The sequence below is a fragment of the Rhincodon typus genome, chromosome 5, assembly GCF_021869965.1.
Source record: "Rhincodon typus isolate 14 chromosome 5, sRhiTyp1.1, whole genome shotgun sequence".
Lineage (NCBI taxonomy): Eukaryota > Metazoa > Chordata > Chondrichthyes > Orectolobiformes > Rhincodontidae > Rhincodon > Rhincodon typus.
Genome location: NC_063336.1, coordinates 85479578 through 85495948, shown reverse-complemented (window position 1 = coordinate 85495948; position 16371 = coordinate 85479578). Strand labels below are relative to the sequence as shown.

The following is a 16371-nucleotide window of genomic DNA, read 5'->3' as shown; positions in this document are numbered from 1 at the left end:
TCACTAATGTCCTTTTAGGGAAGGAAATCTGCTATCCTCACCTGGTCTGGCCTCCATGTGACTCCAGCAATGAAGTTGACTCTTAACAGCCCTTTAGACAATTAGGGCAATAAATGCTGGGCTAGCTAGTGATACCCGTATCCTGAGAACAAATAAAAAGAAAATGGGTTTGATCTGCCAAAAATACAATCAAGAAAACCAGACATTTGGGACTGTGTGAGGAGCAGTCAGAAACAAAATGGAAGACTGAATTTATGGTTTCAAATTATTGAATTCAGTGTGAACTGCAGAAAGTTTTCAAGTGTCTGATTGGAAAATAAGGTTTCTCCAGGTTCTGTTGGGCTTCACTGGAACACTACAGCAGACCCATGGTAGAAGAGTGAGCCTGAGAGCAAGATGCTATGTTAAAGTGACAAGCAATTGGAAGGTCAGGATCATGCTTGTGTGGTCTGAACAGACGTTTTTCACAAAGTGGCAACTTTTGACTTTGATCTCTCTAGTGTACAGATGACTGCATTGTGAGCAGTGAGTACAGTTGACTTACCGCTGTTTCATTTGGAAGGTGTGTCTGGGGCCTTGGACAGTAAGGAAGAAGGTGATAAAAAGAGAGAAAATCAAAGTGCATGGAAAGGTGCAATGGGAGAGGGATTGGATGTTGAAGATAACAGCAGCTGAGCAGGGTTTTATGGATGGAACAGTCCTTTTAAAACGTTGAGAAGGGAAGCAAGAGGAAGGAAAGATATTTTTGGTGATGGTGTCATGCTGGAGGTGGTGGAAATGGCAGAGGATCGTCCTTTTGAATGCAGAGGCTTGTGGGGTGGAAAGTCACAGGGAACCTATTGTGGTTAGGCATGTGGGTTAGGGAAAGGATGAAGATGGAAATATGGCAAATAGTTTGGACTTGGTTGAGGACCCTATACCCCACTATGATGGGGAAATTCTCAAGCACCGAAAACATGTCAGTCTTGTGGAAGATTGCATTATGGGAACACAAGCAATGGAAACTAGAAGTGCGTATGTGACATTTTGGTTAAACTATCGACACCATTTATTACTTTAATGTATTGTCATTTTGCCATTTTTGTTCCTTACAATTCACTCTTCCAATGTGACATTAACTCTTGGTTGTAGAATCAGACCACAAAATTTATTAGCCCTCCAGCACTTGAATAAACTGACTGATCTTCCTAGGTGTTTTTTTTTTAGTCAACATGTTCAGACGTGTTATGATACACCACTGGAATGGGTGGGATTTGAACCCAGACCTCCTAGTCCAAGAGTAGGATTGCAACCGTTGTGCCACACCAACTATCCACACAGACAGTCACCTGAGGGTGGAATAAAACTCAGGTCCTGGCGCTGTCAGGCAGCAGTGGTAACCGCTGAGCCACTATGCTGCTCACTGCTAATCTTCCTGTGTGAGATCAGACCATGAGTTGCAGTTGGCTTTTCCACCATGAGTGCATAAGAGCATAAGTAGGAGCAGAAATTGGACATGCAATGTATCAAGTCTACTCTGCCATTCAATTAAATCACAACTAATCTGATAATCCACAACTCCACTTTATTGTCTTTTCCCCATAATCTTTGATTTATTTACCAATTTTAAAAAAATCTATCTATCTCAGCCGTGAAGATACGTATTGACACAGCCTTTACAGCCCTCTGCAGTGAAGAATTCCACAGACTCACTGTACTCGAAGAAATTCCTCTTCATCTCTGTTTTAAATGTGTGCCCCTTATTCTGAGATTATACAAAGCGGAGACAATCTCTCTTCATCTGTCCTGTCAAGTCTCCTAAGAATCTTACATGTTTCCATAAATTCATGTCCCATTCTTCTATATTCCATTGAGTACAAGACAAATCTATGTGACCTCTCCTGATAAGACTGTCCCTTCATACTTGGTTATCAGCCTAGTGAACCTTCTCTGGGCTGCCTCCAATAGTATATCTTTCCTTATGGAAGCTGAGCTCAGCCCTTCTTTTTCAACAGTATTTGCCAGGCGCTGAAATGTAAACATCGGTTTGGGGCTATAAAGCCAATGTGGAACCCTTCTGCTGCCTTCCTGGCTTAGATTTTCAACCCCAACACCAAGCAGAAATCAAATCTATGGCCATCTGCTTTGTATAATTAAGCACTACATTATGTGGGGCTTTCATCAACATAAGCATCAAAGAAGCTCGGCAATTACAAATTTAAGGACACCATGCCTGAGAGTCAGGTAACATCTTCACTGCATACAACGTCTTCAAGAGATGTCAGCAGATTTTTCTTTTGTCCTTTAAACTGGAATATAGTTCATATTGTAAAGTTTCCAGGATTGATCGCAATAATGAAACAACCAAACGATATTTCAGTTTGATGAGTAAAGATAGGAAGAAAGAGGCAGACCTAAGTGTGGTCCAGTTTGGCCACAATTATCGAGCCTTAACAGAAGGCAGCTTTGGCCAGTGAGACACTTCACTGGTAGAAGCATGTTATGAAAAGGAAAGTAAGATGTTAAAATGTCTACTTTAGAGATTCTCTAAAAGATTTTTAGTACTGTCTTTGGGTTATCTGTCATTTCATAACATGCTTTTCACAATAGTCTATCACTTGAGAATTGGAATTGTGGCATCATTAAAGAACTTTAGGTACAACATGTGAAAAGGCTAATTCCATTCTTCTTGGAATAAGTGATATAAAGATAACATGGAAAAAATAAATAGCTTAGTAAAATGAGTAAACTGATGGTGAATTTCTGCCTTGTCTTATCAAATCTTAATATGTTACAAGTTCATTAATTTAGTAACAATCTGATTTGTTTTTCTGCCTTTCCAGAAGATAAAAAAAACAACGCATTTAACTACCCAAAGCAGGAGTCTCCTTTATTACCAGTATATGAGCAGTACTCCCAGAGTCTACCAGTGACCCCTTCTACCTCAACACAAGTGCGAATCCGAAGACTGACGCCACGAGTAGAACAGAACTTTGATAACTCACAAGAGATTCCTGAGTGTGAGTCTGACAGTCTTGGCTTTTCACCAGAGTATACTCCTAAAATGAGCACTTTGGAAACATTGAAAAGTGCACAAGATGAAATGTACCTCAGCAGCTGTGAGTCAGCAAAAGCCACGTGCGAATCTTCAAGGGGAGCTTCTGCCCGAGGTGATGCAGATGGTCACGTACAAGATTCTTTAGAATCTGTGGTACAGTCGGATAACCTGGCAAATTCGGTTGCCAGACTTGGATATGAGCATATTTCAGAGGAAAGCACAAACGTTTCATCAGCTTTGGAACCAGAAGTGAAGCAAGAAGGAGCTGGTGATGAAGGATTAAATCGACCTGATAGTCTCCGAGGACTACAGGCATTCCAAAGAAGCCAGAGCAATTTTACCAGCCTGGGATTAGCATTTCCTTCCCAAAATGGATCTTTAGTTATGTCACGTTTGCCAAGTTTGATAGACAAGAATTTGATTCCTGAGGAATGGGAAAGCTTTGGTGTTTCTCCTCTGTATGAGCGACCCTATAATGAAACTGAGACTGATGCAGAAAGGTAATCATTGTTATTCTTGCTGTCATGTTGTTTAAAAAAGGTTACAATGCTTTATCTTTTAGCCATTAACAGAGTTTACTATACCAATTCCAAATATTCATAACCAATAAACTTTTGTCTAGGTCAGGGGAAAGCTGTTTTATCCTGTACAGCTCTTTTTAATTTGTTCTTGGGATGTGAGTGTCACTGTCAACATTAACCTTTTATTACCAATCCCCAGTTAACCTTGAGAAAGTGGTGGTGTGCTGACTTTTTGATCTGCTGTGGTCCATGTGGGTCATGAACCTTACTGGGCTGAACAACTCTTGTTGATGAGAAGGTGGCCATGTGACATCCTATTGGGCTGATCCAAAAGCTGCTGTTGTATTAAGTTATAAAACACACGGGTAAAACCAGCATCACCTATTTTGCCATACTCTGTCCTCTTTTGGAAAGGTATCTGACTTCTAACTCTTTCTTTTAGTCCTTTGTCTGCAAGGCAGCATATAAGAAAGTCCTGCCTGCATCCCTGCTAGTTTGCATGCTTTGACCAAAATAATTTAGAGAGTCAAACAAAGTGATGTAATTATCTTGACAGACGTCTGTGCCATTTAGATTGAGATGTTTCAGATGTGTTAGAGGGAGATGTAAAAGAGGTGGGGGAGTTGTGTTACTGATTAGGGAGAATATCACAGCCGTACTAAAGGGGGAAACCTTGGCGGTCTCATCCAGCGAGGCCCTTTGGGTAGACTTCAGGAATAGGAAGGATACAATCATTTTGGGATTGTCCTACAGGTCTCCCAGTGCCCAGCAGGTGATAGAGGAACAGATATGCAGACAGATAATGGAAAAATGTGAAAACAACAGGATTTTAACATCCCCTATATTGACTAAGATTTGCATAGTGCCAAAGGATTTGGCTAGGGGAGGATTTGTCAGGTGTATGCAAGACAGCTTTTTGAAACAATATGTAATCAGTTCAACAGGGGAAGGGGCCATACTAGACCTGGTATGAGGGAATGAGCCCCGCCAGATGATTGAAGTTTCAGTGGGGGAGCATTTCAGCAATAGTAACTATTATTCTGTAAGGCATACGTTACTTAGAGATAAGGATACGGGTAGTCCTCAGGTGAAAGTGCTAAATTGATGGAAGGCTAACAACCACAATATTCGGCAAGAACTGGAGATGTAGATTAGGGGCAGCTGTTTGAGAGTAAATTGACATCCGGCATGCAGAAATCTTTTAAAGGCCAGTTGATAAGAATTCAGGACTAGTATGTTCCTGTGAAAATGAAGGATAAAGATGACAAGATTCGGGAACCTTGGATTGGAAGTGGTATTGAGAGCTGAGTCAAAAATAAAAATGAGGCATACACAAGATTTAGGAAACTGAAGACAGAGCCCTCAAAGAATACCAAGATAGCGGGAAAGAATTCAAACAAGGAATTAGGAGGGCTACAAGGGGCCATGAAATGTCTTTGCCAAACAGGGTGAAGGAAAATCCCAAGGTTCTTTATATGTCTGTACAAATAGCAAATGGGAAAGGGTGAGTCCACTCAAGGACAAAAGAGGGAATTTAGGCATGGAGCTGGAGGAAGTGTGTGAGGTACTGCATGAATAGTTTGCATCAGCATTCATAAATGAGAAGGACGTGGGGAGGCAATGGCCTAGTGATATTCTTGCTATACTGTTAATCCAGAGATCCAGGTAATGTACTGGGAACCTGGGTTCAAATCCCACCATGGCAGATCATGGAATTTGAATTCAATAAATATCTGGAATTAAGAGTCTAATGATGACCATAAATCCATTGTCGATTTTTGGAAAAACCCATCTGGCTCACTAATGTAATTTAGGGAAGGAAACTGCCATCCTCACTTGGTCTGGCCTACGTGTGACTCCAAACCCACAGCAATGGGTTGACTCTTAACTCCGGGATGAGTAATAAATGCTGGCCTAGCCAGCGACGCCCTCATCCTGTGAATAAAACATGATTAGTCTTAGGAGGGGCATGTCAATATAAAAAGGAGGTGGTGTTGGGTGTTTTGAAAAGCAGTAAGGTAGACAAGTCCCCAGGACCTGATGGGATCTGTACCAGAATGCTAAGGGAGGCAGGTGAGGAAATTGCTGCAGCCTTGTACAAAATCATTGTATACTCTTTAGTCACAGGAGAGATCCCAGAGGACTGGAGAACAGCCAATTGTTGTTCCTTTGTTCGAGAAGGGCAACAGGGATAATTGGGGAAACTGCAGGCCAGTGAGCCTTAGGTCATTGGTAGGGAATTTATTAGAGAAGATTTTGAGGGATAGGATTTACTCACCCTCACATTTGAAAAAATATGAACTTCTAAGTGAAAGGCAGCACGCTTTTGTGTGGGAAGGTCCTGGAACTCAAACTTGGTTGGGGTTTTTGAGGAAGTGACAAGATGATTTTAGTAAGGCCTTTGACAAGGTCCCTCATGGCAGGCTGATATAAAAAGTAAAGTCACATGGAATCTGTGGTAAGCTGGTAAGATGGATACAGAACTGACTGTGTCATAGAAGACAGATTAGTAGCAGTGGAAGGGTGCTTTTCTGACTAGAGATCTGTGACCAGTGGTGATCTGCTAAGGCCAGTGCTGGGAGCCCTGTTATTTGTAATATATATAAATGATTCGGAAGAGAATGTAGGTGGCCTGATTAGTAAGTTTGCAGGTCGCACAAAGATTGAGGAGTTGCGGATAGTGAGGAGGATTACCAGAGGATACAGCAGGATATAGATAGACTGGAGACTTGGGCAGAGAAATGGAAGATGAAGTTTAATCCAGACAAATGTGAGGTGACACATTTTGCAAGATCTAATGCAGGAGGGAAATATACATTAAATGGCAGAGCCCTTAGTAGCATCAATATACAGTGATCTAGGCATACAGGTCCACAGTTGCCTGAAAGTGGTAATATATAAGTGGATAAGGTGGTCAAAAAGGCATATGGCATGCTTGCTTTCATCGGTCACAACATAGAGTATAAAATTGGCAAGTCGTGTTGCAGCTGTATAGAGCTATACTTAGGCCACATTTGGTGTATTGTGTACAGTTCTGGTGTCCCTGCCACAAGAAGAATGTGAAGGCTTTGGAGAGTTTGCAGAATTGGTTTACAAGGATGTTGCCTGGTTTGGATGATATTTGCTATGAGGAGAGATTTGACAAACGTTTTTTTTGTTTCCACCTGAATGTCAAAGGATGAGGAACAACCTGATAGAGGTTTACAAAATTGTGGGAGATATGGATAGTTGGAGCCTTTTTTTCCAGCTTAAGAAATGAGAGTTCCTAGGGACATAGGTTCAAGGTAAAAGGGGGTAAGTTTAATGGAGATGAGAGGCAAGTTTTTTTTTTTACACAGAGGATGGCAAGTACCTGGAATGCGCTGCTGGGAGGTGGTGGACGTGGATACAATAGCAACGTTTAAGAGGATATATGAATAGAAGTTTGTCTTGTATGTCACCAAAGTATATCAATAAGTAAAAAGGGAGTTTGGAATAACATCACGTAATGATACGCAGTAAATTCCAAGGATAGTTCTCCCTTGAACAGCATGCTTGGGCACAAATTTGATGAGCGGAATATTGTGAAAGCTCAACAATCACTTTATTTTCTAAACCAGCAAAAAATAAGGCCTGTACTGACATATCATTTCACATTGCTACCTTCTAGCAAAATATAATAAATCATTCACAGATGAAGTAATTAAATAAGAAAAAAAACCAAAAAACTGTGGATGCTGTAAATAGAAATTGCTGGAAAAGCTCAGCAGATCTGGCAGCATCTGAGAAGGATCACTCAACCCGCAATGTTAACTCTGATTTCTCTCCACAGTTGCTGCCAGATTTGCTGAGCTTTTCCAGCAATTTCTGTTTTTGTTTCTAATTAAAAAAGGAATTACTGCAGCTACTGACTATAATAACGGCAATCGAGAGCTTATCACTTGGTGCTTAGTAGCAAAACAAGTGAAACTTTTGTCCAGAGACATCTTTCAAAAATGACATCATGGATTTGAAGGACTGTGAATGTTTCTCACACCAGTTTGATGAATCCATGGACATAACCAACATAGCCCAACTGATTGTGATTTTAAGGACATAACAACTTAAGAGGATCTGCTCACTGTTTGCCCCTTAAAGGGAGAACAAAGGGTGAGGATATCTAAAATTCAATACACGTGCTTGAGGAAAAGAAGTCCAATCAAGAAACTGATTTCTATCATAACTCATGGTGCTCTAGCCATTTTTAGCGCAAATGCAGGCACTGTTGCATTGCGCAGGCATGATTCTGATTTCACTTTCTTTATCAATTACCACATTGTAAGCAATTAAGGACCTTACTCATGTAATGAAAGTTATTTTTAAGATTGTAAACTTGTTTTGAGCAAGAACTCTTCAACATGCTTGTTTAAAACCTCACTCAACGACTTGGTACTGCCTACAGTGAACTAATCCTCCATGCTGATGTGAGGTGGTTAAGTTAAAAGATTTGTAGGTGCTGGAAATCGCCATATTTCTTCAATCAACAAAATGAATGAGTAAGCAAGGAATGAATAGTGCAGTGAGCTGTCAGACAATGAATGATTGCTTAACTTTGTGTTCCTTAAAGATATAGTGTCAAAATTGAACAAGCTGAACTGCGAACTGTAGGAAAAGGACAGAGACAAGATTGCGCTGTGAATTAAGAAATATGAGAAAATGTTGGGGGAAAAAAAAGCAAAGACCAAAAAACAGCTTCCCTCTAGAAAACTTCTGTTCACACCTGAGGAAGTTAGTGGAATTCAGCAGGTGATTTCAGAATTTTGGTGTGATGGAACAAATTGTCATGGTTTTTCTCAAATTCATTCCTTCATGTAGACATTAATAGGTTGGCTACCGAATTCTTTCAGATAGTTGGTTTGCAATGCAGTGGAATTGATATCCAGATAATTACTTTGCTAAATGATATGCTGAAAGTCAGATCAAGAGACAATATTTTTTCCGAACTCAAACAGAAAAGTATCATTTCTATCATCCTGCTCTTTTAAAGCGAAAGCTTACTTTAGCTCCACATACCTTTTGTGAGACATAATTCTCCCTGATAAAGTCGTCCAAGTAGCACATCAAATTTACAGCCATTTGATGGACTGTACACAGCTCGCAGTCTGAAACTACAACTCAGACTTTAAGGCACTGCCAAATAATGTGTGGTCACAGGTGTCATACTGAGACTTGGTGAGTAAAGGACAATATAAGTAGTTATATATACTTGGTTTTAGATTTATATAGCTCTAAAAATAAATTTTGTTCTGTTTTCTTCGGGATAGATCTTGGGTTCACTTAAATTCAAAAAGTGATCCTGTGCTTCATAAAGTTAGAGACCACTGATCTACAAGATGCGCTATAGAAATGCACCATGGTTCTATATACTGTCCTTCTAGATGATAGGTTTGAAAATAGCAATGGCAGCAGATACGTGGAAACACTATCACCTGCAAGTTACTGTCCAAGCCACTCATCATCCTGACTTGCAATTCCTTCAGTGTCACTGGGTCAAAATCCAGGAGCTCCCTCCTATAACAGTATTGTGGGTATACCTGCACCAAATGGATTGCAGCAGTTCAAGAAGATGGCTCACCACTACTTTCTCAAGGGAATCTAGGGATGGGCAATAAGTGCTGGCCAAACCAGCAATGTCCATGCCCATATCCATGTCCCTGATAATTTGAACTCTTAGGCATAAATTACAAAGAGAGATTATAGAAATTAGGATTGTATTTGTTGGAATTTAGAACATTAAGGGCGATTTAATCCAGGTTTTTGGATATAAGGGAGAATAGACAAAATAGATTGAGAAATACTATTTCTCTTTGTTGGTGAGCCTAGAACTAGGGGCATGCCCTAAAATCTAGCGTCAGACTACTTAGGAAACACATGTACACACAAAGTACAGTAGTGGTTTGGAACTCTCCAGACAAATGAGAATTGACGTTATAATAATTGTAAGGTTTAAAATTGAGCTTGGTAAAACTGAGCTTTGTTAACCAATGATATTAAGGGATCAGCGGAAAAGGCAAGCATATAAATTTGGATCACATATGAGCAATAATCTTAGTGAATGACCGGACATGCAGGAGAAGCTAAAAGTAGTTAACCCCTGGCTTGACGTTTCCAATTCCTTAGGTTTGATAAATTCGTGCAAAATTACAGCATATACCAATTTGTAGTGGGTATTCAAAAGGGTATAGTGAAGAGTGTTACGCCTGTGAAAACATCTTTCACTATGATGTGAATCTGCTGAAAGTTGTATACTCTTGTGTGCTATAAAGTCGTCGTCCTTTATATGTCACGGTCATAGTTTGTCGTTACCTCCTGCAGCGTTACTCAAAATTAGAGTAAGCTTTTTTTCTGCTTTAAAAGAAAATAAACTAATGTTGATCACTGTTGTCTTGTAATTACCCCATTGCCAATTAACTACAGAAGGTAAGTTTTCAACCCAACCTTCACCATTACTAAGGCTACCTCTGATGCCTGTAAAATCACCAGACTCTCCTGCCATAGCTCATATGCTGCCAAATCCCACATCCATAACTTTTGGAACTTATAGAATTAAAAACACCTGCCAAGGTTTAGGGTTGAAAAATGGTTTAGATATTAGTTTTGTATGTTACATAAGGTTAAATAAAGATTAAGATTGCTTCTGATATTATTGACATATTATTGATATTATTTTGTGTATCTAGATCTGCGACAGAAGACTGTCTAATTCTGATCTGCTGTGGGCTCTATGACCTTTTGCGAGGAATCCTACTCATCCTGCCAGATGTAATGCTAGCTGATGTGATGGACAAGTTGATCCAACCGGAAGCATTGATAGTTCTTGTCAATCATCCAACTCCAGCAATACAGCAAGGAGTTATTAAAGTAAGAGAAACAACCAGCTGATCCTTTCAGAGATTTACTCATGGCAATCTGATATTTTATACATTAACAGAAGACAAAGGAATAATCAATATATCAAATACCATGTTCTATTTTATCAGTGCTACAGTGAACACACAGATCTTAATCCAACCTTGGTTGTTGGTATGGCCCCTCTGCACTATGTTAATTGTTTTAGATTTTAACAATGAATCCGTTTTCCATCTTGAACATTCAAATTGTTAATGATGATACAGTGCTGTGTCCGTCAGAAAGTGTAAGTACTCATCAAAAATTCTTATTTATAGATGTGTGCATAATTAATTTGTTAAGGAACATTGTGAGCTCTGCTATAGAAAAGGACTGCACATTAAAGGTTGTGTTGGAGCATCCAGGAATTGAAGACTGAGTTCTTAGAGAATGCTGCACACAAACCAGGGAAAAATCAATAAGATATTGAAATGTGGTGCCTTTTCATTTTCTTTGAGCATATTTGTTTTTTAGTTAAAAAGTCTTTGGAGATTGGCAGGGGATTAGAGGTGAAGATGCGGTCTGGTGGAAAAAAGGCTGTTTAATTGGGTGGATGTGGTTTGTGGTGGGGAAAGCTGTTTAATTGTGTGGATATCCAGATCAGTTAAGGGGATCTGTGAAGATAGACACATGAGATAATTCAGTCCCTCAAGCCTGTTTTGGCATTCACTTATTTCAGTACTAATCTGTATTTTCCGTTCACCTGCCTTGATTCATAACCCTTAATATCCTTCACTAACAAAAGTCTATCAATCTCCTGTGCAGCATTCAGAAGATGAATTTTAAGGTTGCCTTCCCAACTCTTTCAAGAGCACTTAATATGCAAAGCTTTTGATTTTTTTTGTTCTGTATACATTAGTAGAAAGATACCAAGTTTGAGGTGTGGATTATTAGGTGTAAATTTCGGAGTGACATTTATGAGGCAATGGTATAATTGGTAGGTGTGACTATTCTGATCAAATTGCAAAGTTGTTTATCATTTGAAGAACTGAAAAATCATCTTGTATTATGAATCACACTGTGAGGAGGGTGGCAAAGTCTTGGAGAGAGTGGAAACAATATTTGAGAATGGTCCAAGGTGATGGGCTTCAGTTATTTTGCAAGATTAGAGGAACTGAGATTTGTTCTCGTTAGAGTAAAGAAGGTTAGTTAGTAGTTGAAATGCTTTTTAAGTTTTGAGAAGTTTGATGGAGTAGAGAGAAACTGGAGGGAAGAGTGATGGTAACTAAAGGTGACAGATCTGAGGCAATGATAAAAATGAGGAATAATTTGGAAGAAACTGCTTGAAATGGTAGTGGAAGCAGATCTGTAGTAACATCAAAAGGAATTTGAATATATGCTTAAAAAGAGAGATTTGTGGGTGCATCAGGACAGATTAAGTTGAGTGGGACCAATTGAATAGTTCTTTCATTAAGTTTGCGCAGGCATGATAAGCATAACAGCCTATCAAGATAACATAAGATGCATAATTATGAGAGTTTCCCAGAGGTCTGTGACTGCCCCCCGTATTTCTCATATACATATTGCTTCTCGGCTTTATCACAGAAACATAGAAAATAGGAGCAGAAAAATGCCATGTGGCCCTTTGAACTTGCTGTGCATTCAACATGATAACACCTGATCATCCCCCTCAGTACACTTCCTGGTTTCTCCCAATATACTTTGATTCCTTTAGCCCTAAGAACTATATCTATCTATCTCCTTGGAAACATTCAATGATTTGACTCCAACTGCTGTCTAAGGCACAGAGCTTCCACAGGTGCACCCCTTGTCTGACTGAAGAAATTTCTCATCCTAACTGGCACCTAAATGTGACCTCTGATTCTGGTCATCTGGAACATCTTTCCTGTGTTTACCCTGATTAGTCCTGTTAGAATTTTATTGGGTTCTATGAGATCCCTCCTCATTCTGCTAAATGATGTGGAGATACTGGGGTGGACAAGATCAAAAATCACATGACACCAGGTTTTAGTCCGACAGGTTTATTTGAAAACACATGCTTTCGGAGTTCAGCTCCTTCCTCAAGCGGAGAGAGGGCGGGGTATAAGACACAGAATTTATAAGCAGAAAGGTAACAACCCTAAAACTGGCCGCCTCTTGTTGAATCTTTAATCAGTTAGGAAGGACACTACTAATTAAAATGCAAAATCCAGATTCCTCTCAAGTCATTGTCTTGAGATAATTAAAGGTTTAATCAATGAATACAAGAAGTGACATCTCAGGTCAAAGAATGCATTTTAGGTATAGTAAGAACTGCTGATGCTGGAGTCAGAGATAGCACCGTGTGGAGCTGAAGGAATACAGCAGGCCAGGCAGCATCAGAGGAGCTGGAAAGTTAACGTTTTGGGTCGGGACCCTTCTTCAGAAATGGGGCACCCGACCCAAAGTGTCAACTTTCCTGCTCCTCTGATGCTGCCTGGCCTGCTGTGCTCTTCCAGCTCCACACAATGCATTTTAGGTGTGAGGTCTTGCTTAGAATCTGTCTGTTTTAAACTCGGGTCAGGTTTTTTGTTTTGAGCAAAACAATGCATCTGCAACTGCACAAATGTCTTGGATGAAATAATTTGTGTGTCCGTGTATGTATGTATGTGTGTGTCTGTGCCTCTGCTTGTGGTGTGTGTGTTTGAGAGAAAGAGAGAGGGGGGGAAAAGAATGTATGTGTGCACGTGCATGCATGCAACGGAGAGTGTGCGTGTGTCAGGGAGGAAGTCTGTGTGGAGTGGGGGGTGGGAAGTGTATGTGCGCGCACCCATGTACGTGTGGTAGGGGGGTGCGGTAAGTGTGTGCACGTATGGTTGGGGGGCACGGGGAAAGTGTGTGTGCGTGTGTGTGTGCGCGCGCGCATGTGGTGGTAGGGGGAGTTGGGTCACCTGTAATACGACATGAATCCAAGATTGCAGTTGAGGCTGCACGCATGGGTACTGAACTTGGCTATCAGCCTCTGCTTGGCAACTCTGCGTTTTGTGTATCCCAAAGTCCACCTTGGAGGACATTTACCCGAAGATCCAAGGCCGAATGTCCTTGACTACTACAGTGCTTCCCCACTGGGACGGAACATTCCTGTCTGGCAGTTATTGCATGGTGTCCATTCATTTGTTGTCGTAGTGTCTGCATGGTTTCACTGATGTACCATGCCTTGGGCCATCCTTGCCTGTAGTGTATGAGATAGATACTCATGTGACTCGGCCAATGTTGTCTATGTGCACGTGGTGTGTGGTGTTCCCATGTGTGATAGTAGTATCCATGTCTAAGATCTGACACTTCTTGCAGAGATTACCACAACAGGGTTGTATAGAGTTGTGGTCAATGTTGTCCTGAGGGCTAGGTGGTTTGCTGCGAACAATGGTCTGTTTAAGGTTTGGTGGTTGTTTAAAGGCGAGCAGTGGAGGTGTGGGGAAGATCTTGCCGAGGTGCTTATCGTGTTCAATAATGTGTTGATGGCTGTAAAGAACGTGGCATAGTTTCTCTGCTCTAGGAAAGTACTGGACAATGAAGGGTACCACATGAGACATTTCCTGTGTCTAAATTCTGAAGTCATTACGGTTTTTTGCTGTGGCACGTTGGAACTGGCGATCGATAAGTAATAGGGTAACGAGAACTGGGCACACTAGTCCAGAGAGGCCTCACCAACTTCGTGTACAACCTCCACATATCGTCCCAACTCCTCAAAAGCTCAAAAGCCTGAGCAATGAAGGCAAACGTGCTAAACACTGTCTTGACCACCGTGTCTACATGTGATGCAAACCTCAATTATTAACCTGAACCCCTAGATGTATGTTGTCATGTCATATTGCAGCTGTACAGGACATTGGTTAGGCCAGTTCTGGAACTTGCATGCAATTCTGGCCTCCCTGTTTTAGGAAGGATGTTGTGAAACTTGAAAGGGTGCAGAAAAGATTTGCAATGATGTTGCCAGGGTTGGAGGGTTTGAGCTATAGGGAGAGCATGAATAGGCTGGGGCTATTTTCTGTTGAGTATTGGAGGCTGAGGGGTGACTTTAAGGAAGTTTATAAAATCATGAGGGGCAGGATAGTTTGAATAGCCAATGTCTTTTTGCCGGAGTGGGGGAGTCCAAAACTAGAGGGCAGTGGTTTAAAGTGAGAGGGGGAAGATTTAAAAGGGACCTAAGGAGCAACTTTTTCACACAAAGGGTGGTGCATGTATGGAATGAGCTGCCAGAGGAAGTAGTGGAGGCTGGTACAATTACAGCATTTAAAAGGCATCTGGATGGTATATGAATAGGAAGGGTTTAGAGGGATATGGGCCAAATGCTGGCAAATGGTACTAGATTAATTTAGGATATCTGGTCAGCATGGACAAGTTGGACCGAAGTGTCTTTCTCATGCTGTTTAGCTCTACGGACTCTGACTCTACAGCACTACCCAAGGCTCTACTTTTTCCTCCCTTTCACCAGATCCTGCATACTCCAACGTATTTGGGGCATTCTTTGTGTCCTCCTTTGTGAAGACAGAACCAAAATATGCATTTAATTAGTCTGCCATCTCTTTATTCCCCACTGTAATGTCTCCTGTCTTCTCCTAACCCTGTCAGGTTAGCCTGACATCCAGAAAAATATTAGGCTCCGTATGAATGCAGATGACAATTATCATCTGTTGCGTATAAATCACAACAGGTTACATTTAATTTGGCTACTTGTTAAGAAATCTCTCAGACAATCAAATACTGAAACAATGATTTAAACTTTATTGCATATAGTGACTAAAATAAGACCGTTCAAGTAAGCAAGTTAAGCCTCATAACTCAACTTGGCTATTACCAGTGAAACTTGGCCACAATCCTTATGCAGTGTTATTCTTTGAAGTTCTTCTGTTGAATTGTTGTGTTGGATTCTTGTACAATTTTCTCTCCTTCAAGTTTGTGGTGTGACATTATTGATATCCTTTAGATTCTTTCATCCCCACATTGATTACATCTTTAGGAGATCTCAAATCTGTAGCTTGCTGCCTTATCAGAAGTAACTCCCCTGTTTCTTGTTATATTCAGCATTAGCTGTCTGTTTAAAACACAGCTTTTCCTGCAGTTAAACCCTTTACATCAGATCATTTCTTCTGCAGGCATTCTTAATTGCCCATTTATCATGAGGCAGCAGATTATCAAGCAATTGTTATCTTCTGTCTCCCAGAAAACAGCTTGTTTATGTTGAATCAGAGATAGTAGGAACTGCAGATGCTGGAGAATCCGAGACAACAAGGTGCAGGGCTGGATGAACACAGCAGGCCAAGCAGCATCATAGGAGCAGAGAGGCTGACGTTTCGGGCCTAGACCCTTCATCAGAAAAGGGGGAGGGGAAGGGGGTTTTGAATACCATTGGGCTGCAGGGTTCCCAAGTGGAATATGAGTTGCTGTTCCTGCAACCTTCGGGTGGCATCGTTGTGGCACTGCAGGAGGCCCAGGATGGACATGTTGTCTGAGGAATGGGAGGGGGAGTTGAAATGGTTCGCGACTGGGAGGTGCAGTTGTTTGTTGCGAACCGAGCATAGGTGTTCTGCCAAGCGGTCCCCGAGTCTCCGCTTGGTTTCCCCGATGTAGAGGAAGCCACACCGGGTACAGCGGATGCAGTATACCACATTGGCAGATGTGCAGGTGAACATCTGCTTGATGTGGAAAGTCTTCTTGGGGCCTGGGATGGGGGTGAGGGAGGAGGTATGGGGGCAGGTGTAGCACTTCCTGCGGTTGCAGGGAAAAGTGCCGGGTGTGGTGGAGCTGGAGGGGAGTGTGGAGCGGACAAGGGAGTCACGGAGAGAGTTGTCCCTCCGGAAAGCAGATAAAGGTGGGGAGGGAAAGATGTCTTTGGTGGTGGGGTCGGATTGCAGATGGCGGAAGTGTCGGAGGATGATGCGTTGGATCCGGAGGTTGGTGGGGTGGTACGTGAGGACGAGGGGGATT

General features: G+C 41.4%; 1 protein-coding gene across 1 annotated transcript in view; it reads left to right on the top strand.

Annotated features, from left to right (window-relative positions):
- lyst (lysosomal trafficking regulator) overlaps nt 1–16371 on the top strand; it is a 327516-nt gene that overhangs the window by 220410 nt on the left and 90735 nt on the right. Inside the window, exons 23-24 of the mRNA XM_048597088.1 lie at nt 2823–3537; nt 10257–10437. Coding sequence (XP_048453045.1) covers nt 2823–3537; nt 10257–10437 — 896 coding nt within the window. The remainder of the gene's footprint in view (nt 1–2822; nt 3538–10256; nt 10438–16371) is intronic.